We start from the raw sequence: 21,926 nt of genomic DNA on the forward strand, positions 1-21,926 counted from the left end.
CCGAGGCAAGGCTGGGAATGCTCCAACTGCTCAGAAGTGACAATATGGTTGTGTTACTTTTTATACCCCTGGACCCCAGCATCACCAGGTCATCTGCCCCCCTCATTGGTCTACCCCCCCAGAGGCATTCTGGGAGTTGGGAGCCATTTTATGCAAGCTCACACCTGTCACTCACTTTACATTGTCCAGACACAGGGGTGCTGCTGCTGTGGGATGCAAACAGCAAACAGTTTCACCTGAAATTCTTACTGAAGAAGAACTATTGTTGTAACCATTTGATTTACTGCCACTGTTTAAGAATCTGTCTTGGATACTGGATGAGCCAGTCATTTCAAGAAAGACCAGGAAGGAAGAGGCTGTTGCTGTCACTCAAGCCTGTGTCTACCCCCCATCGCCTCAGCAGCCAGTCTGGGACAGATGATGTCAATGGAGGAATGGCGGAGAAGATGTGTTGTTGTGTATGTTTAACGTACAGCTCTGGAAAGAATTGAAAGACCACTGTGGTGTCTCATTTTTTCCCAGTGTATTTTCCAAAATGTATTCCTCTACTGTAGGCCCAGCGCCTGTTCTCACGTTGACCTTTGCATATTGATATGTATTTTTATTTAATTTTATGATTTTGATCATCCATTTGTACAGCATAATTATCTTTTACAGCCAGGAGAAGGGTGATTGAACATTTATAATATCAAGGAACAATAAAAACTATCAAGGAGATTTTACTTCAGAAGTATTCATTTATTTGTACATCATTAGTACAATTTTACAAAGACAAAATGTGAAAATAAGCAAACAAAAGCAAATGGGCAGTGCAATGTGCCTAGACCTTAGCTAATCCCCCATTGCTGTTAGAGACACAAGCATTCTCTGTGCTATGTAATACCAACTCTGCTGCCTCGGCCCACATACATAAGGTATTCATTTAGCAGACGCTTCTATCCAAAGCAATTTATCTCCAACTTCAGTGTGCTGCTGGTAGATCTCCATCTTCAAGTGTTGATTCTGCCTCAATAGCTCCAGGACTGTCTTTGGCTGTTTTGAGCGTAGGAGAGAAGCTTATAATTAGTACCAGACAGCATGTTAAGATATGGTTGTTCTCCTATTTCTGTGGGCGGTTAAAACTTAATGTGTAGTTCTCATATATACAAGTTCACTGTGACTAGAGACCAAAGATGTAAAATGTAAATGTTATGTTCAACTGCTTTGCAATGCTGTAAGGGAATAGCTATAAATATGACCACCGAACATGCATCACTGAGGCTATTTAAAATCCCTCCATCAACGCCTTCTTCCACGTCCTCCAGTCCTTTTCTGATTAAGATTTTCCTTCAGGATGGAGCTAGATTTAGGCTAATTCTAGGCATATTTAATCATTAGGAATGTTGGATGCTATCATACAGAATCTCTCTGTGTCAATCTGTCTATTGTCACTTCTCTGGTCATGGCCCTTCAGACCAACCCTGGAGGAAGCCATTTTATCATTGCAGAGGGGGGTCTGTTTGGAAGAACCATTGACTCACTCTAGAGGGGGGTTTAGATTGGAACACCCATTTACGTAGCCCAGCAGGGGGTTAGGTTAGCAACAGAGTGTAAGATGAGATCGCGGACACAGCCCCTCCCTAACCTTCCCATTGCCCAACACATCACCGCTACCTAATCATCACCAGACTGATGTTAGCTCATTCGCGTTCAAATGGCCTTGAAAGCAAACACATACACCTAACTCGGTAAACAGTTCACTAAATGATAACAAAAGGCTGTACAATGAAAGCAAGCAAGAAAACCATACATTCTGAGACTCATCAATGTAACTTTATTTGACATCATGATTCGATAAGAAGACCTGACCAGTATTATAATGCAAGCCTATGTATCTCAGAGTTTAAACAACTTTCAGGAGTGGAACTATAACAAGCAGTGCACTGAGTTACAAGACGACATGACTGTATCCTGCAGCTCCCTATAACCTTGACTCTTGGTTGACAGCTGATCACGTTGTCTTGTATGCAATGCACTTTCCATCCATCACATATTGCATGAAGCAGACTTGATGGCGATAATTATGTATAATAAAGTTCCATATACTAAAATACCAACTGTGTTTAAAATATAATGTCTATAGTTTAATAATAAATAACTGAGACACATGAGTAATGTGAGGGTTAATACATATGTACTATGACAGCGTCAGAGATTACATTTATCTAGACTATGGTTTTAACTGGGGACACTTCCTATTAAAGAGCCGTGTTCAGGAAATAAACATCAACAATTGACTGTGATCAAGTACTGAAATGTTTATCATAGAAAGCGGTTTACTGTCCAATAGGGTTTGGGCATTTATTTGGGCGTTATTTCATGAAGCACTTTAATAGAAAGTGTTTCTCTCTGAGTGCTATATTCACAACCATGGCCTGTGTTTTTAACCTACCATTGACCCGGGACTTTATATTTACCAACAGGAAATTAGCAGCCTCACAGCCTAACAGCCTCACAGGTGGTGTTAATCAGGAAAGTGGCCTCATTCCAATGCATGGGTGATCTCCCAGGTGAGGTTGTCAGAGTGACTCAGTGTTCTGTGTGCCAACACTGCTGTCCATCAGAGTGAGTCAGAGTGGAAAGAGGTGGAATTGAGTGTGGTTGGGTGGAGATAAGTGTTCTGGCAGGGATGGGTGGTGTTACCCCCTCACAGCACCAACAGGTAGAGCAGCCACAGGAGGATGCACAGCGTGCCGAAACAGGTGTGCCAGTCCAGCTGGAGGGAGGTGAAGAGGTCGGGGCAACTGTTACCTGTCACCTGCAGAGCGGCGCTAGAAGACACTGAGCCGCTGGAGCTTGAGGTCTGGATCTCATAGACCCCAGCGTCCCCCTCCTTCACCCTCTCAATGAACAGGGTGTGCTTGCCCTCCTTGTGGGCCAGCTGTATGTGGTCGCCACTGGCCAGGCTCTCGCCGTTCTTCAACCTGAGGCAAGAGGGTCATCCATCACATCACACTATCACAGGAGATACAGTTTATTCTAAATCAGCTCAGTTCAGAGGCTGGGTTTAAGCCACATCAAAACAACTTCTGGGTACTGGACTATTCAATACTCTTATCGATTATGGGACAAAACGTGTTAACATGATGATAAGTAAAAAAAGAACTCAAAAATTGTTATTAGTCACACCAAAAACAGCAAGTTATTAAGTAAAATGGCACAGAATACATGTTATGAAATGGAGAGGTTTCGGAACACTGCATGCATTTTGTAAATGTGTCTTATCATCTGTCTACGACTCCTCTCCTCCCCACCCGACAGATCCATTTGGTCTAGATCTACAGAACTGTCCCAAGTCATCCACTGTCAGATGACTTACAGAACAGACAATAATCATTAAGGATTATTCATAATGGTGCAAATCGGTTCTAAATCTTACACTGGTAAATTCCACTTTTGAAGCTATTGTAAAGATTGTGTTTTAAGCCTATCGATTTTTGGGGCTACAGACTTATGTGCTTATGGCAGTAGTTTATTATGGGCTACCCACCATGTGAGTGTAGGCTCAGGGTATCCAGTGACCTCCACCTCCAGAGTCACAGGCGACCCCTCCACTACGGTGGCACTAGCCAGGGGTCTGGTGAGGCAGGGCCCCTGTGCTGCCAGGCTGCCCATGGCTCTGCTGGCGGAGGGCAGTCTGATCTCCTCTCTGATGGCCATGGGCCGGCACACGTCTGGGTCCTGCTCTGTGGTTAGTGAAGAAGGGGGGGCATGCGTGTTACAGGGCCGGACCGAGGCTGCGGCTCCGCGGGGCACGCAGGGGTCATGCACACACTCCTGGATCTCAGTGACGCTCTCATGCAGCGAGTAGAGGGTCTGGTGAAACTGCCTGGATGTGCCCAAGGGTAGGCTGGCTGGGTCTGGAGGGAGGCTGGCACCAGGCAGGCCACATTTGGGTTGGAGACCCTGGTTGTGACTGGAGCTTCCTGTGGGGAAACTGCTGGAGTCAGCAGTGCCCTGGGGTAGGCTGGGTCCTGGGCTGGGATGAGTGGTCTTGGTCTTGAGGATGCTAGAGAGGGTGGTGGAGACCAAGCTGGGAGCAGGGACAGTCAGTGGGCTCTGGATGAAGGAGGAAGACTCAGCTCTGAACCTGCTTCCCAGGCCCGCTGTGGGGGAGGGATTGCTCTCCGCCGGACCGGGCTGAGCCTGGCAGCTGGGTTCAGGCTGGGTCTGGCTCTGCTGGCTGTACTGGTTACACTGGTTGATGTGGATGCTATGGGAGGAGCTTACACAGCAGCCGTCATCCAGGTCATTCTCTAACTGGACAATATTGGACTCCGGGGTTTCTGATAGAGGGGGCAGGGAAATGTCATCAGGTGACGTGCACTCATACTCGTCATTGGAGAGTGACTCTTCTGTGAGAGCTTCTGCCTCTGCCAGTCCTCCAGCTGCATCCTGGGAGTGAGGGGGTTAAAGAAGAGACCGCAAGAAAGAAGAGATGGTAAAGAGAGGGGGAGAGGGATGAATGTTAGATGCCATCATGGATTGATTGTATATTGATCTGGACATTGCTATGTTAAACCAATCTTAATACTGACCTGAGGATCAGAGGATGTGTGGTAGCCGGTAAAGTTATGGGTTAGCTCCTGAGCATTCTTCAGCCCTAGTCCCCGTCTCTCCTTCTTTTGGAACTCTTTCTGGATGTCGGAGAAGCTGTGGCCAGAGGAAGGGGCCAGGGGAGGAGAAGTGGCCCTAACTTGAGCACCAGGCCCCGACTGGTGTAGAGCGTGGGCCTTCCTGTCTCTCTCCGTCAGTGTGTGTGGAGAACAAGACAGGTTGAAGGTGTGAGTGCAGGAGAAGGAGGAGTGGCGCTCCTCTTTCCTCTCCACCGTGGACCTGTTGGTGAAGGTTTCCACTCGGCTGGTCTGTGAGTACTCCTCCTGGGTGAACGAGCTGCTCTCTGACACCACGGTCTGTCTCTCTGGGACTGTGTGTCTGGCGCCTTCTGTCTGCTTGTCTGGGAGGTCCTGGCTTCCTGTCTTCTTCAGAGGAGGATTCTTACTGGTCAGAATCTTGATTGGGATCTCTTTCCCATCAGCCCCTGTGGTGAGTTCAGGAGTGTGTCCAGTTTCTTTCTGCTCCGACTGTTCAAAATGTAGGAGATTAGAAATGGATACTATCCAGGGGATATTAATAAAAAGATTCATGGTTTCCATTATTGAGACGTTTACTTTCAAACACAGTACATAATGTTGAGATCTTACCACATCCAGACAGTCAAGGAGTTGGTTTTCTGTTTTCTCTGCTAGCTGGTTGGAGGTTCTGTCCTGCAGTTCTGTCACATCCTGCTTGTCCTTTGTCAGCTGATATACAGCTTCCGTCTGCCAACACAACACAGCTCATACTGTAACCAGGGTGCGAATTACGGGGGGGTTTGGGGGGGTCTGACCCCCCTAATTAAGACTTGGACCTCCCCCAAAAGAGGTAAAAACAACAGGTCGGGGGGGTCGATACACGCCCTAGAGACGAAGTTGACCCCCTCGATTGTCATTGTATAATTCGCACTCTGACTGTAACTGGTGTGTGTGTGTGTTTGTGTGTGTGTATGCATGTCTATTGGGGGGCGCTCCAACCTGTAGTTTGGCCTCCAGGTCCATCAGTCCGTTACACAGCTCTTTGATAGACTCCACTATCTCATTGTGTTTGGTGACCGTTTTCTCCATGTACCTCTTGCCCTCCTCAGCACCTACGACAAACACAAGAGATATGTACTGACTAGGTCTCAGACTAAGGCCGAATCCCAATACTCTGTCTAGCTGTTATATACTCAAGCACAACTTGGTCTCATTTTGGCCAAGTCTTGATCTTTTCTGGTTTCCAACAGTCTGTTCTGTTTTGATCTCAACAGTCTAGTGCCTCACCGTGCAGCTTGATAGCCAGTTCAGTGATCTGGGTGATCCTCTCCTCTTGCTGAGGGACAGTTGGCCAGACAAACTTCTCAAACTGTTTGTAGAGGGTGGCCACAGCCTCCCTGGTTTGGCACTGGGAAGAGTATTTTCCCACCCGCACAATGGTGGCACTGGCTTCGTCACACCAGAACTGATACTGCAGCAAATAGAGTAAGAATAGTGACAATGACCCGTTCGTAGTGGCAACACAGCCATCCAGTGTGTGTGTGTGAGTGTGTGTGTTCATGTGTGTGTGTGCATGTCCATGTGCCTTTCACCTCTTCCATGGCTTGCTGCAGCTTCACACTCATCTCCAGGTTCTGTCTGTACTCCTCCACGCTGCGATCAAAGTCTCCCAGCTGCCTCTGGAGCTCGTTGACGGCATCCTCCACCTCCCTGGGGCTGCTGCCCACTAGGTGGCGCTCTGAGCTGGACGACACCTTTGTCGTGAACACCTGAATACGACGCTTCAACACCTTCATGTGAAACAAGAGAGATACACCTGAGCTAGGAGGAAACATTCAGCTCTAGTGTTGGGGAATTGTATGAAATAGTTGAGTGAGGGTTGAGGGTACACAGTTGCGTTTTAGAGGAGGTCTACTGGAGATAATACACCGAAGTCAACTGGAAGGAAGCTAATTTTGGGGTTAGAGTGCACTACATGAATCTCACCTGTAGCTTCTCAACATAAACGTCAATTTGCTGTATTTGGTTCTTCACTGCTTTCAGGTTCCTGGCCTTTTCATTTTTCTTCATGTAGTTGAATTTCAGGTTGTTTAACTTCTTCTTCAGGTCCTTAAATGATTCTCTTAACTAAAAGGATGTTAAAATAATGGTAAACATTAAGACAACTCAGAGGACTGGTTCAGTCTGTGTAAATGTGAAGCATCTGCACTCTGGTGAATCCCAGGCCTCTAGAAATAGCACACTCCACACCCCAGTGGCCTGAGATTAGACTACAAATACCATAATGCACCTGTGGCACCTGCTTCTCCGGCCATTGTATAAGAACCACCCCTTCTTGCTACCTTCTTACTTCTGAATAAAGTGGAACATACAAAAGTGGAATACATACATTTTGTAGCTTGGACTAAATACTTTCCCTATCTATAACTTGTGCAGCAGCACAGATATAAGTGTAGCTGGGGTAACGGAAGGCTGGGTCTATGTTCCCCCTGACTTGGTGCTGAGGGGATTATTTCAGCTTAATGGCTGATGCTGGAGACGTGATTTATACTGCAGGGCCATTTCCGTCCCGCCTGGCAGGCTTCAGCAATGGTGTCTGATGTCCAAATGGCTGGCTCATGTGTCAGCCAAGGACAGCTGCATCTCAAAGCTCCAGGTCTGAGGTCTGGAGCAGGGTACCTGTGGCCCTGGATAGAGAGCCTAGGGCCAGGCTCATGGACCCTTGGGTCAGTAATGTCACATGGTACATGGTGAGAGTTTGTTTATGTTCCTGACTCAGGTAGAGAGAGAGAAAGAGAGAGAGAGAGAGAGAGAGAGAGAGAGAGAGAGAGAGAGAGAGAGAGAGAGAGAGAGAGAGAGAGAGAGAGAGAGAGAGAGAGAGAGAGAGAGAGAGAGAGAGAGAGAGAGAAAGAAAGAGGAGAGAAAGAGCGATAGAGAGAAGGGGGAAAGGGGGAGTAGCCTACAGTAGCAGCGGAAAGAGAGTGAAAAGCCAAAGCTTTATAGAGCTTCAGATTTCAGACCCTCTACAGTTGTCTCAGAGGAAGGAACAAGCCACAGTTTGATGGGTTTTTTTCAGGCCTGAACATTTCCACCACTTACAGAAGTTCTCTCTAGAAGCTCACACCAACCAAAACCCTTGGTCAATTCTTTGTAAACATAATTAGCTTGAACTCACAGCAGGTGGAGAGGTCTATGATTGGTTTGTCAAAGAGAGCACAACAGTTTATATAGTGATGACAGGTGACTGTGTCACCATAATGATTAATACACTATGCAAGCTGTGATGAACCTCGGAGTCCAATAGTCTACATCTATACAGTTGTTGTGTTCGCCATTATTAAACTAAGCAGTTTTTTGAGTAGTATTCAATTGAAAGAAATAGAAACAGCAGAGTCCTGCCTGAAGACAGACCTAAAAGATGTATCCTGCAGGTAACATCCACCACCAGGAACCACACGCTGTACTGGGGAGCTGATGGTTTTCTCACTTGCTGATGAGCGGCAGCAGCTGGCTGCCCCTGCTCACAGCATACCAGCCTGTTTACTCATACATATTTATGAAAGGGTGGTGGTCACTGATACAATATCCCAAACATGTTGGGAGCTGTGACACAGCAAAGTGGTAAAATGTCTCTTAAGAAAAGTATTGTTTAGCATCTTACTACAAACAAACTTCATATTAAAGTATGCAATGCAGTAGATTATAGTCTTATAGTCTGATTATGGTGCATTAGCATTTAGTCCACATTTTATCGGTTTATTCATAAACTTTGTACTAGGTAAAATATATGAGTATATTTACTTCTGGACTGTCCAATAAGTTTTAATAGAGATTAAATGCAGTCTGGTTAGTATCGGGGCATGTCTGGCTCAGTGGTGTAGTGTCCTTCTTAATGGAAACAATGTCAACCTGAATCAGCTTTATAAGAGCAGTTCAAATACAGTCATGTACATTCCTGGTTGTGTCCGAGACGATGTTTGCACCGTGACATGTTTAGGGGAACTCCCTCCCTCAAGGAGGCAGTGGGAGATAGTAGTGCCCTCTAGTGGCCATATGGAAGTACAACAACCCCCCCAAGCTTCTCAAATAATGTCATTACTGGACAGCATCCTCTTCCTAACACGTCTTCTAGAATAATAAACTGTATCTTATAGACCATCTTTAGTCCAATATATGATTAGCTATAAGGAAATACAATTCTGACCTAGGTCAATGGAAAGTGTGACAAGTCAAGAGTGAACTGTGGATGAACTACACTGAACTGTCACCATTCAGTAGAAGGCAGAGCAGATCACAACTGATCGGTGGTAATATTCAGTATTCTGATCTAAAATTCTGTAGTAATTTCCCATGCATTAATAAAGAGTGCCTCATGCAGAATCAAAGTTGAGTTCAGTTAATTATTTGTATCAAAGTTAATTATTTGTATCAAATGTATTTGTATCGACTTTGCTCAACAACTTTACGAAAGGAACACTGCGTGTATTGTTTTTAAGGTGGACCTACTAATTCATGTCCTCCGGTGGATAGCTAACATGTTTGGAATGTGGGTCTTCCTTAAAACAGCTGATAAATCTGCCCCCTCTGGAGTGACATTAGCCACATGGCAGTTAGGAAAGGAGAGAAGGATGGTGGAAGTGGGGGGAGGAAGGGAGGAAGAGAATGTTACTATCAATAGATTTTCTCTGGAGACAAAGCTCAGTGTCCCTAAGTTTAATATAGTCCAGAGACAGCCATGGTATGCTGAGGGGTGAGGTGGGAGTTGGACAGGGAGATCTCCTGCTTCCTTCTCCTATCTCTTCTCGCTAGCCTCACCTACACTGATAGGAAACAGAACAGGAAAGTAGCACACTTTAGAGACTATTGAGAACCCCGCCTAGGAGATTTGAACTCTGGAAGTCCCCTGTCCTTACCCCCAGCTTTCACACTGGCACAGTTGATTCCACTACTAATGCGATAATTGAAGTGCTGGTTCGTCGAAACAGATGTCCCTTTGTGATCTGTAATAGTGTTATCCTACTGTTATTGTAACAGAACTGCCTTTCATTAATCTTTAATTAGAGACCATAATGTTGGGATGGTAGTTGAACTGCTAGTTGCTGGGGTCACACAACAGAAGGAGAACTTATATAGCGAGTCACAACAGCCGAGCCTAAAGACCTCACCTCCGTGATCTCCTCCTTGAAGACGCAGTAGTGGACATTGCTGGTGAGACTCTCCTCGCAGCGGTGGGCCTGGGCGATCCAGGAGGCACAGCCTCTCTCCAGGCGCTCCAGACGTTCCGCCAGGCGACGCACACAGAACCCCGTGGCCTGCTGTGGAACCCCGGAGGAAGTCATGTGACTGCGACGCACGCTACAGTTTCATCGACAGCCTGTTCGGAGTCATGGCGTTGAAACAGGCAGAGACATGGCGTCTGAAAGGCAGGCAGGCAGGCAGGCAGGCAGGCGGGGACTAACTTACCGACTGCTGTACGGAGGTGCTGATGTCCGTTCCCAGGGAGAGGGCCAGCTTGTGGAGGTGTCGGACGTGGCTCTGCCTCTCCTGGTGCTGGCTCAGCTGTGTCCGGGCCTGACTCGTCTCACTGAAGGCTCGCACCGGCTCACACGACAGCAACTTCTCCAGCTAGACCGTATACACAAACCATTACCCTTCCTGTCGTTAACGTCTATCACGCTAGCTCGGTCCCAAGTTTGGCATGGGCCAGGAGAATGTCTTGCTTCCATCCTCTATCTCTTAAAAACACAGTTGAACAAGCTCCCTGGGGGAAGACATGAATCAAGGGAGGCTTTGTAGGATGTGGATAAACACCAGGCCGGGGATAGATAACATCCGTGGTCTGATACCTCGTTGTGGAGCTGGTGGAACTTGACGGCCATGTTGAGGAGCGCCTCGTACTCTCTGATCTTCTCTTTGATCCTGTGGTGCAGCTGGAGGAGCTCTGTGACTCGCTCACTCTTCTCCCTGACAGGAACTCCCTTGAGGGCCAGAAGCTCCGACGTCTTCACCATGTACTCTACCTCAGCGTTCAGTTGCTACGGCAGCAAAGTAGAGTGTGTAACAGATATTTTTGGTTGCTACCACAACAGATGTCTTGTACTGTATAAGGAGTCCATCACAAGGGATCAGTCCTATTAATATGCTGCTTTGTCAAGTGGGAGGATGGAGTCACTTTGGCCACAAGATGGAGTCAATCTCTTCTTACCATAAACTGAGGCTTGGCCAGATTGAAGTTCTCCAGTAGTTTGGAGACTGTCTGTAGGTCTGAGCCCAGGTCTATCTTGGTGGTCGGAACCAGGACCTCTTCCACTGACCTCAGGTCATTAAGCGTCTGGAATAAATGACAGCACAAAACATGAACACATTTAGTTATATTCCTGACACAAAGCAAACTGAGACAGAGAATGTGAGAGATGAGATTCAACTCCAGAGCACCTTTTTCAACTGTTCTTTAAACTTCTTCCATTGCTTCTTGACAGACTTGATGTGACTGACATGCAGCTGCCAAGAGGTCCACAGGTCTGACAGGTCCCCTTTCCTCTTGTTCAGATCCTCCATGGTCTTCTCCACCACCACAATGGCCGCTCGTACATTCAGGTTCAGCTTCTCGCTCACCTAAAACCGGGCAAAAGCAGAAAAGCAAATAGAGAAACTATCACTTTGTATTTGATATCGCTCTTACCAAGCTGGATGAGCTGTATTTGGATTTTCTGTTACTAACCATGTTGGAAGAGTTGATATAGTTGTTGCCCTGGTCTTGCATGGTGAGGAACCTCTGTAGCATGCTCTGCCAGCGGGCATCAGCCTGCTCTTTCACCCCCACACCACCTCCTCCACCTTCCTCATTCTCTTCTTCTTCTGGCTTCCTGTTGTAGGATTCTCTCAGGCCTTGCATCTGCTCCTCCACCTGCACACAAAACACCAATGAGGTTACTTCCCCATTAAAAAAAACATATGCGAGTATTATTCAAAAAAAGCCTTGACAACACTTTTGTTGTCACACAAACTGACCTCCTCGGCAATCCTGAGGAAGCCCACGTATGGTCGTATGCTCTCGATGCGCTGGCTAATGTTCCTTGTGACGGTCTTCAGCTCCTCCTCCAGCAGACTGGCTTTGTTGGAGAGCTCGGTTGCCTCGGGACACTCCAGGTCCCTGAGCTCCTGCAGGAGCTCAGACATGTTCTCTGCATCAGCTGCCGTCTCCTGAGGGAGAGCACATCACTGAGCAGGACAGGAAGTGGAGCTGGATGAGCCACTCGTCCTTCAGTCCATGTAAATGTATAGTTACCCGTGTCTGCTCCGAGAGCTCCAGGTGTTTGTTGAGGAGGTCCTCAGACTGAGACAGCTGCTCTCCAGGTTCGGTGTTGCTTGATAGAACATTGCTGCAGCCCTTTATCCACACAGAGATCTGAACAGGACACAAAAACACACCATGTTACTGACACGTGAAGCGCTGCAACTGGTCCTCAGCCAACGAACCACACATACAAACACATACACACACATTCTGTCTTGTCAACGGTACCTTGTCTATCAGGTCCTCACATGAGGACACTAACTGCTGCCTTTTATCAGCCAGGGCTCTGTGGGCATGGCACTCCCGACTCAAACTCTTGACTCGTTCGCGGACGTATCCCAGCATCCTCTGCACCCCTGCCATCTGGTCACTATGAAGAAGAAGCATGGAGGATTAGAACGAGGTCTGGTCCTCAATGGTACATATCCCACCTCTGGAATGAAGCAACTTTGAGATATATTATAAATTAAAACATTTTAATGTGGCAAGTTATGGCTTGTGAAAAGCTTTGAAAGAAAGGAAATGGAAATGACCACCACAATCCAAACCGACCTAACTAACCAATGCTACACACTGACCTGTGTAGGTGGCTCTTCTGCAACATGAGCTGTCCTCTCTGGATCGGCTCCATGGAAGAATCCTTTATGGTCCTCAGCAGCTCCTCATGCTTCTTCGCCAGCTCTGGTAAACTCATCGTCTGGGTCTTCAGGTTCTTGATCTGACTCTCAATGCCTCCAAGGACCTCAAACGCCTGAGGAGGCATGGGGAGGTAAGTATGCTGAATTGGCAAGGTGAAATAGTATGTGTGTATCTATCAAACAAATGCAAAGATTATTAAAATATATTGTGCTGTGTGCTTTTTCTGAGGTAAAGTTAAACTTTAACTAAAAACAGGCAGAATGACAACTCAAGCCACCAGAGGGCAGTGCTGACTGGCATCCAGTTGGGCTCTACCTTATTGGCACTGTCAAAGAAGGTGTTGCTTTCCTGTAGCTGAGCCTGACGGCCCATCATCAGGCTCCAGAGCTTGTCTTGGAGGCTCTTCAGAGTCCCGCTCCTCTCACACACCTGCCCTGCCTCAGGACATTCCTCAGGGTGCAGCTGCATCTCCTCTGTCTGCAGCTCTGAGGCCTGAGCCAGCATCCTCTCCACCAGGAGGCTCCACTCCTGCATCGCAGAGGGAAGGTGGACAGAGATACCGGAGGGAGTAATGTGTGAGCCAGCAGGACAGGGCAGTAAATCACATATTTTTATCACTGAACTGAAGTTGCAAGGGATGCCACCACACTTCTATAGTAATCTAAGTTGACATCTATGACATTGAAGTTCAGGGTGGTGATAAATTGTACTGGGACAGTTAACAGACACAGATCTGAACATCGTATATGATGTTATCTTGCATAGAGGACTGGAGACTTCCTGCTCCATTAACCTTTTCATGTTCCTGTTAAATTTGCCTGAAAACGCCTAAACAGCATACCCAAAGTAAATTGGAAGCTGTTCTTGAACCATTTGGAGTACATGCATGTAAAGGATCTCTTTTGAAAGCTGACACTCTGAAGTTATGTCCCCTGTTGTCAGGACCCCTGTCAGTCCTTCTAGTGTTGAGTAATAGAAGCTTGAACACAAGGAAAGTGAAAATTTCTATTTCCGCCTAGATTTTGTTTTGAAAACAGAGGCCTGAAGAGGCCTAGAGGTGGTAGGTATTATCTGGAAGACTAAATTGGACCACAGGTTGAAGCCTTACCCAATTCAAATCAAAAGTCAAACATAATACCACAATATATTCATATTTGACACATGTTTTTATAAGAGTACATCCAGGAATTTTCTAAAAGGGTCTTTTGGAGACTCCAAAATGACCCTTTGTAACCAAGGTCAAGGTCAAATAAAAAGGTATTATTTTTCATAATTGTTATCTCTGGCCCATCTCTGGTACTTAGAAATATCATATATAATAGCTAAATCCCTAATTAGTAATACTGAAACACAAAAACTGAAGCATGAACACATTGGAGTGCTTTATCTGATTCCAAGGATTGGCGCACAAAGAACACTGATTCTGTCAACCATATTGCGCAATCGACTGTTATTTTGAAGGCTCCACAGACGCATACAAATGAGGTATTGGCATTTTCAGCTAGCTGTCAGCTACAAGGCTAACGAGCTAATTTCAGAGCCAGTCGAAGCCAGTTCGAGAAATTTGTTTAGAACGAGTGTGGGGGGGGGGGGGCGGGGGGGGGGCAGGACGCACAGACCTAGTTGGCTTTAGAGGGCTGTCAACGGGGCATGGAAGCTCCTATTGGGTCGAACAAGGTGTCAATCAAAAGGGGAGGGTTCAACGGACATTTTGAGACCTTCATTTTGTAAATACTCCGTTGATAAATCGGAGAAAATAACACTTTTATGTGAACAAGTTGTTTCTTCCGTCGGCTAACTTGCATAATGAAACAAAGGATAATGGCTATTCATGAACGTAAAACATTGTATTTGGACGAATTACTTTACATGGTTAGATACTTTGAACCCTTGGGACTTACGCAGATCAAGTTTTGATGGCATGATTTGCACACCTGGACCTATTTGAACAACTTAGGGTGAGTACAACTTTTTTCTTTGGCATTGTTGAAGGAATGTTCACCGGAAAAAGACGTTGACTTTGCTTGCTATTGCGACTTGATCTTGAATTGGTTTATTTCAATGGAAGCACAAGAATCGTAGCTTTCCAACGATGTATAACATGTGTAGCGTCTAAAAAATATATTTTTTAGAATTTAGTGCGTCGTAACTGAGGAAGGGGGAGGCAGCATTTTTGTCTCGCGGGCGAAACAGGAGCGTAAACAGGTTAAAGGAATCCTTCATGAGGAGCCATCATGACACATGATGACATACAATATCTGAGCCATGGTACCTTGGCTTTGGCCTCAAAGTCTCTGTAGTCCTGAAGCAGCCCTTGGCTCTCGGACAGACTGGAGCCCAGTGCATCTCTCTCCAGGTACACCTCTGCCTGGCTCCTGAACCACTCTGTCACCTGGAGCCAGGAAGCATCAACATCAAGATTCATTCAAACCCAATGATGATTTAGAAACATAATACATTTGAAGAGATCTAGGGAGAAAAGGACACGGCACATGATGTGAGGTGATTGTCTGAGATGCATGCTTTTAACGTCAGCGTTACACAGCATCTAGAGGCACGCACAGAAATAGAAGGCAACTCCAGAACCGGTGGATAGAGTATCAAACACTTGGCATGTCTAAAGAGCAAAGCCAAAGGCATATGTATTTTATTTCAACACATGATGTCATATGATCAGCTGGATAGAAGAAATGTTTGGCATTCATCTAAGAGGACATCCTCAGGACATCTTTATCATGAGGCCTGTACACATGAGCCATTTTAGAATATTCCAGCCCATATCTCAGCTTGAAAAGCCTTCATTCATGTGTAGCCATAGTAACAGACCTGAATGCATTCCTTTCATGATTTACCTTTGTGTTGTCACAACATCAAGCCTAGCAAAACCAGATCCCATCTCATAAGAGTAGCACTTCCTGTCCCAGCGACTCACTTCCTGTTCCTGTCGTTCCCACTGGAAGAGGCGCAGGATGAGCTGCAGGTGAAGCTGCTGCTGATTCATGCTGAGGTCCACCTGCCTGCGCCTGTCCTGCAGAATCTCCACCAGGCTCTCCACCCTGCTGCAGCTGCTGCTCCACCCCTGCAGCCCTCCAGCGCCGCAGCCTCGCAGCTCCTCCAGCTGCTGCAGCTCCCGCAGGCACGACATCAGCTCCTCACGTTTGGTCATGACGAGCAGGGACCTCTCCAACAAACCTGTCGTAGGCACGAAGAAGGGGTTTAGGTTGAGGGTTTAGGTTGGTTGAGGGGCAGTTCTATGGCCGTATTTTGAAGCCCTCTGTAACATTGCTTGTAAACAGGGCTATACGAATACATTTTGATTTGATTTGAAGGGGTTGTGTCTGATAAACATGTTGTACAACGCTGCTGAGCTTGCAACATATTTATATCATTACCAGATAGATTTTGTCTCATCCAAAGCATATCCTCTGAGTGTTACATTTGTAAGGTTATAACATATAGGGTGCAGTCTTTCCCACACCATGAAGTCATATCTATGAACCCTGATACGGGGAAAGGGAAGGGTTTGTTTATACAATGTTTGACATCATCAGACATGAAGCTCCCCATGTCCCTGAGCAACACAAACCACCGATGAAGGAAAGCTTTTGTCGAGCTGACGTATCCCTCTCCACCCACTCCTATGATGGGACACTCATCCTGTCCACACACACGCTGTAATGTGGAACTCAAAGCCATGGGGACATTAAATCCACAATCCAGCTGAAACTGACAGCCACAGTGACTTTGTTTTGATAATAAAAAGGTCATAAAGAGAAAGAATGAGGATGAGTAACTGCTCTATTGTATTCTGACTGATATTTATGAAGTGCTTTGATCAGGGCTCGCAGCTAACTTTTTTCCCTCACTCTCTCAGTGCTGTCCCAAACTAAACTTTGTAAAATTAAACAATTGTGTTTTTGCATTTTAACATTTTGACATTGGTCAAAATACGTTTGCATTATTGATAAGTACTTCATGAAGACTCTACTAAAAACTGTTAATTTCGAGCCATGGATGTGATAGAGATCTACATTAGGCCGGGTGACTGAGATCATCACCTAGAAGAAAACTGAGTCTCTGAAGGTGGAAGGCCAGAGGTGACCAGACTGAGCATGTGACAGACATCTGGAGCTGGTACTATGCCGTCACTCCTCCTCACTATCCCAGGATGCCTTGGGGCTCTGAGAGGTCCTCCTCACCTCTCTTCATGACGCTGTGTGTCTGCAGCAGCTCCCTCAGACTCTCTGTGTCCTCCAGCTCCTGGCCTCGGCTCTGGAACTCCTCCGCCTCGTCGATCCTGATGGCAAACTGGGAGACAAGTCGCTTGCTTAGCCTTTTTGTTTTATTGACAAAGTGGGATTTGAAATGGTTGTTGGTTGTTCTTTGAGTTACTAGCGAACACTTTGTGAAGGGATCCAAAGAAAGAAAGAAAGAAAGAAAGAAAGAAAGAAAGAAAGAAATATAGGCAGGCATCATCAATGGATCACAGAGAAATAGTCAGTTTTAGTTCTCAGGTAGACCAGCATCAGCCATGGATACAATTTAGAGAACCATTGTTTATCTGTTAGCATACACAGCATGTATTTACTGTTCTGTCATGTTTATTGTTAAATGGAATTAAAATGTTTTTCCAGCTTGAATACACTATTGCTAACAATACGGAAGGATCATGCTGTGTTCCCTTTGAATGGTTTTGTGTTGTTTTGAATTGGTTTACAGGGGAAACAGATGTAGCTTTCAAAACAGGAAGATACTGTAACACTGTGCAGTGCTGCTTTCATGAAATCAAAACTTCCCAAAACCAATACAGCCATGACAAATCACTTTCCGTGTGGGAATTGATCTCATTTTTTATACTGTACAGTAGCCTAAAAACCCATTTGGTGGGATGGTGTCAGGATGGTGTTACCTGTACATTGAGGTAAAACAAGGTACTAAAACAGACCGTGAAGCAGACCGGTCGAGAAGACATTGACCGTCTCACCTCCAGCGCACGGTCAAAAAACTCGGAGGACAACTGCAGGAGTGTCCTGCGCCTCTCCAGCAGGGAGATGAGGCTGCTCCATGCCTGGCTCAGCGTGTCGGCCATGGCCTCATACACCTCCCCCTCATCCCTCCTCTTCTCCTCCGCGGTTTTGTCTGCTTCCTCCAGCAGAGCCCACACTCCTCCCTCGTGTTTCTAACAGGACAGACACACACACACACACAATGTTTTTTCTAACAGGACACACACACAATGTTTTTCTAACGGGACAGACACACACAATGTTTTTCTAACGGGACAGACACACACAATGTTTTTCTAACGGGACAGACACACACAATGTTTTTCTTACGGGACAGACACACAATGTTTTTCTTACGGGACAGACACACAATGTTTTTCTTACGGGACAGACACACACAAACGTTTCTGACAGGATAAGCACACTTAAGTTCTGAGAGAAAGACACACTTTTAAGATGATATGGGGACAGACACACTGTTAAGCTTCTATGGGGACACACACACTCTTAGTTTGGCATAGCTACTTTCCTTCTATTTCTGACCGACACAAGCATCACCTCACTCTACTTCTATCTCTGACAGAAGCCATGATTCCAGTTTCCTTCACTCTCTGTCCAGGGGGAAGTGTTGATTTACAAAACATCATTACTCATCCTGACATGGTTATTTCATTTGAGCAGGGGCTTTTTACTGCATTGCTTTAAACAACATTCAGCCATGTCCAAGTTTACTTACGCAGGCTTTCATATGTGCCACAATCTGTTTGGGATTCGTCAGTAGTAGAACTCTGTAATTAGAGTGTTCTAGGGCCTAAATCTGACTTTCTTATGATGGTTACAGATTCCACGCCTATTGGTTGGATAATCTAATCCTTATTTTCTTTGTGTTTCAGAGGAAAAAGAACCCCACAACCCTCACTCCAGAAACATAGACCTGTCACTAGGACTCACATATGGACTATGCTCTGCTGCTGTGATAAGATGGAGGTTCAGTGCTGTTGTTGGATTTCAGACTGAGAGCTTTGTCAGCGACAGCTATCACTTGATTATAACATTTCCAGCGTGAACAGACTGTCTTTCCACGGCCCATTTTAGTTGTACTGCCGGGGCTAAAATGGGCCGTGGAAAGACAGTCTGTTCAGTGGAAATGTTATAAATCAAGGTGATAGCTGCTGCTGACAAAGCTCCAGTGAAAATCCAACAAACAGCACTCAACCTCCATCTTAACTCAGAGCAGAGCAGTCCTAATGATGTCCTAGTGACAGGTTATGTTCTACCTCGGGGTGAGGAACAATGTCAAGATTATGAAAAAACCTTAATTGAAACATTAGTGCTTAGACAGTGAGTGGTAGTCATGGAGTGATATGAGTCATGAGTGGTATGAGTGGTAGTCATGGATGTCCAGTCAGTCAGAATGTGGGTCCGTTGCCAAGCCGGTACCTTGAGTTTGGTCAGGAGCTGGTCGTGCTCCTCCATGAGTTTCTTGGTTTCTTCTTGGTTGCTGCCCATCTCCAGCAGGTCTGGCTGGGCCTCGGTTAACTGAAGCTGCAGTAGCGGCCCACTCTACACACACACACACACACATACACACACACGCACACACACACACATGCCAAGGCCATGTTTATGTACAGAGTCGGAGCTAAGAAGGTTGTAACAGTATACCTGTGAACAGCCACATGGCTGTTTGTATTTCACGGTGTGTATACAGAGCATGCATCTAGGTACCGTAGGGTTCCTGTTCCGTGTTGGTCTGCTGGCTGTGTGGAAGACACCTTGGGGACAATGTCACGCTCTCACACTGGCGAAGCACATACATGAAGCATACTCTGACCTGCTGCTTGCTGTGTACATGCCTGTGTGTGTGTAGCTGATTCACCAGGCACGTTGTGCCCTTTAATGACAGCATACCTCAGATTACTGCACTGACACTCACTTTACAGGGCCTTGGAATGCACCGCCCCCTGACCACCACACTTCCCCCCCTCACTACCACAACGCCCCCTGACCACCACACTTCCCCCCCTCACTACCACAACGCCCCCTGACCACCACACTTCCCCCCCTCACTACCACAACGCCCCCTGACCACCACACTTCCCCCCCTCACTACCACAACGCCCCCTGACCACCACACTTCCCCCCTCACTACCACAACGCCCCCTGACCACCACACTTCCCCCCCTCACTACCACAACGCCCCCTGACCACCACACTTCCCCCCCTCACTACCACAACGCCCCCTGACCACCACACTTCCCCCCCTCACTACCACAACGCCCCCTGACCACCACACAGCCTAAACTGGTCAACACACTTGCATCCCCGCCATTCCTCTACCACTGTTCCATAATCCCCTTTCCCCCAAAACAACCCACCTTCTGAGTGTAAATCAATAACCCAGAACCTCAGCAAACACCTTTTCATGTGTATTTTATACTTCCTCAATGTATAAATATCATTAAAATGCTTAAATAAATAAATAAATAATGCCCTCGTGTGTCAACGTCCCACTGTTTGAGTGGTGCTTTGTCCCGAAGAATATAGCTATCATGATGGAATGTGAGAGCTGATCTCGCGCTGTGAGAGATAAGCCTGTATTTGTGAGGGACGTGGGAGTTATGTCAAAGAGAGCCTGCTGGACAAACACAGGACAGCATTGACATCTCAGCAGCACAGCTGAACAGCAGAGTACTGCAGCTTCCCATGTCTGTGACATCATGGACACACCGGTCTCTCTCTCTCTCTCTCTCTCTCTCTCTCTCTCTCTCTCTCTCTCTCTCTCTCTCTCTCTCTCTCTCTCTCTCTCTCTCTCTCTCTCTCTCTCTCTCTCTCTCTCTCTCTCTCTCTCTCTCTCTCTCTCTCTCTCTCTCTCTCTCTCTCTCTCTCTCTCTCTCTCTCTCTCTCTCTCTCTCTCGACAGAGCAAAGCACTTTGGGAGCAATCAATCTGATACAGAGAGGTCACAGCCAGACAAAAACAGACAGATCGATATCACCTAATGCAAACATGTTGTGGTGGTTTATTGTTGTTGTGGAGACCCTTGTCGCTATGGTGATTTGTGTCAAGCCGCCTGTTTAATCTTGAATGGAAAAAGACACTCTCTGAACTATTTCTATGGAAAACACGATTCAAAAACTGGCAACAAGCTAAAATGGACATTTGGACCGTTGTGGAGCCCCGGAATTAACAACAATGCATGTAAACTCACAGACCAAGTGATGTTACCTCAAACTACTGTGAAAGTTAGAACAAGCATTGTACCTTGAGGAGAGTGATGATGATCTGGGAATCCCCAGCCTGGACTGCAATGGTGCTGATAGTGGTCGAGGAAGGCTGACCTCCACTGTCACCTTCGCTGGACATGGTCTACTCTGTCAGTTCCACACCTCATACAGTTTAACGCAGAGTTATAACTGCTCCTCTCTTCCTTAATGCCTCCGAAGCACTCTCCCCTCACTGCCTCAGCTCTCCCTCTCTCTCTTCGTTTCCCGCTCTCCTCTCCTTTTGTTGTCCCTCTTTTTCTTCTGTTCCTGGGTACTCAGTCTTTTACTTGTGCTCCAAACTGTCCAGTATTCCTCTGAAGATGTCCCAGAGCGAACCTCAGTTCTCTGGACCAACAGGTTGAGTCTATAATCCAGACAGCACCTGTGTTTGTATGTGTGTGTGTATGTGTGCGTGTGGAGGTGTCCTCTCTCGAGTCCTCTAGCTTGCCTGGGCTCTGGAGGACACAGAGCAGCAGTCGACAGGGCAGAACACAGCGGTAAAAATAGACCCGTCCACCAGGATTATCACACGCTGCTCCCACTGTCGGCAAAGAGAGACATCTGACACACCCCGAGTTTGGTGGCTCTCTCTGGTCTCTCTTAGTGCCCTCCCTCAATCCCTCCCTTCATCCCACTGCCTGTCCTCCACCCTCTTGCTCTTTCCCAGTTCGTTCTTCTGTCTTCCAGTCTGGTGTTTCTGTTTGAGTCACTCCTTTCCTCTTGTTCTCCTCCCTCCCACTCTTGTCACAAACTCAACCAGCCACAGAGCCATCCATGGGTTCCCTTTTGTCCCAGAGAATGATTGAGAAAACCAAGTTGTTTCTCTTCAAAGGGATGAATAGATTTCTATCAGTCTGGCAGACTCCTCGCAGTCAGAGATAAACCTCTCGTTATCTCTCCCTCCCTCTCTTCGCTCTGAAGTTTCACACTCTCAGCTCAGCAGTGTCCCCAGGTCCAGCGTACAAAGACGTTTGTTCTTCCGCCATCCCCTCTCTTCTCCTCCTTCGCGTCAAGCACCCGTCACCATGGTATGCTGCTCTTCTGTTTAGATACGAAGTGTAGATCAGACTCTGGCTCTCTGGCCGGCCGGCTGGCTGACGGCCGTC

General features: G+C 46.7%; 1 protein-coding gene across 3 annotated transcripts; it reads right to left on the minus strand.

Moving 5' to 3' along the window:
- Positions 1 to 723: 723 nt before the first annotated feature.
- On the minus strand, positions 724 to 21,431 carry ccdc141 (coiled-coil domain containing 141). Of its 3 annotated transcripts, none has more exons than XM_062456747.1 (26): positions 20,819 to 21,431; positions 18,996 to 19,118; positions 17,534 to 17,728; positions 16,749 to 16,857; positions 15,482 to 15,741; positions 14,822 to 14,941; positions 12,865 to 13,077; positions 12,489 to 12,661; positions 12,139 to 12,280; positions 11,902 to 12,021; positions 11,625 to 11,816; positions 11,335 to 11,520; positions 11,049 to 11,228; positions 10,819 to 10,944; positions 10,460 to 10,648; positions 10,077 to 10,238; positions 9,779 to 9,928; positions 6,600 to 6,740; positions 6,206 to 6,403; positions 5,901 to 6,084; positions 5,613 to 5,725; positions 5,244 to 5,360; positions 4,578 to 5,123; positions 3,530 to 4,434; positions 2,798 to 2,963; positions 724 to 1,032 (listed from the first exon to the last, which is right to left on the minus strand). In XM_062456747.1, exons 1-26 carry the CDS (start codon positions 20,918 to 20,920, stop codon positions 919 to 921), a joined length of 5,226 nt encoding a protein of 1,741 aa, XP_062312731.1. In that variant the 5' UTR covers positions 20,921 to 21,431; the 3' UTR covers positions 724 to 918. The 3 variants fall into 3 exon arrangements, with proteins under 3 accessions (XP_062312731.1, XP_062312733.1, XP_062312732.1); XM_062456749.1 differs by having other exon boundaries at positions 2,791 to 2,963; positions 20,819 to 21,430; XM_062456748.1 differs by lacking the exon at positions 724 to 1,032 and having other exon boundaries at positions 1,799 to 2,963.
- Between the last annotated feature and the right edge of the window lie 495 nt (positions 21,432 to 21,926).

Source organism: Osmerus eperlanus, chromosome 3 (genome assembly GCF_963692335.1).
Source record: "Osmerus eperlanus chromosome 3, fOsmEpe2.1, whole genome shotgun sequence".
Classification (NCBI taxonomy): domain Eukaryota; kingdom Metazoa; phylum Chordata; class Actinopteri; order Osmeriformes; family Osmeridae; genus Osmerus; species Osmerus eperlanus.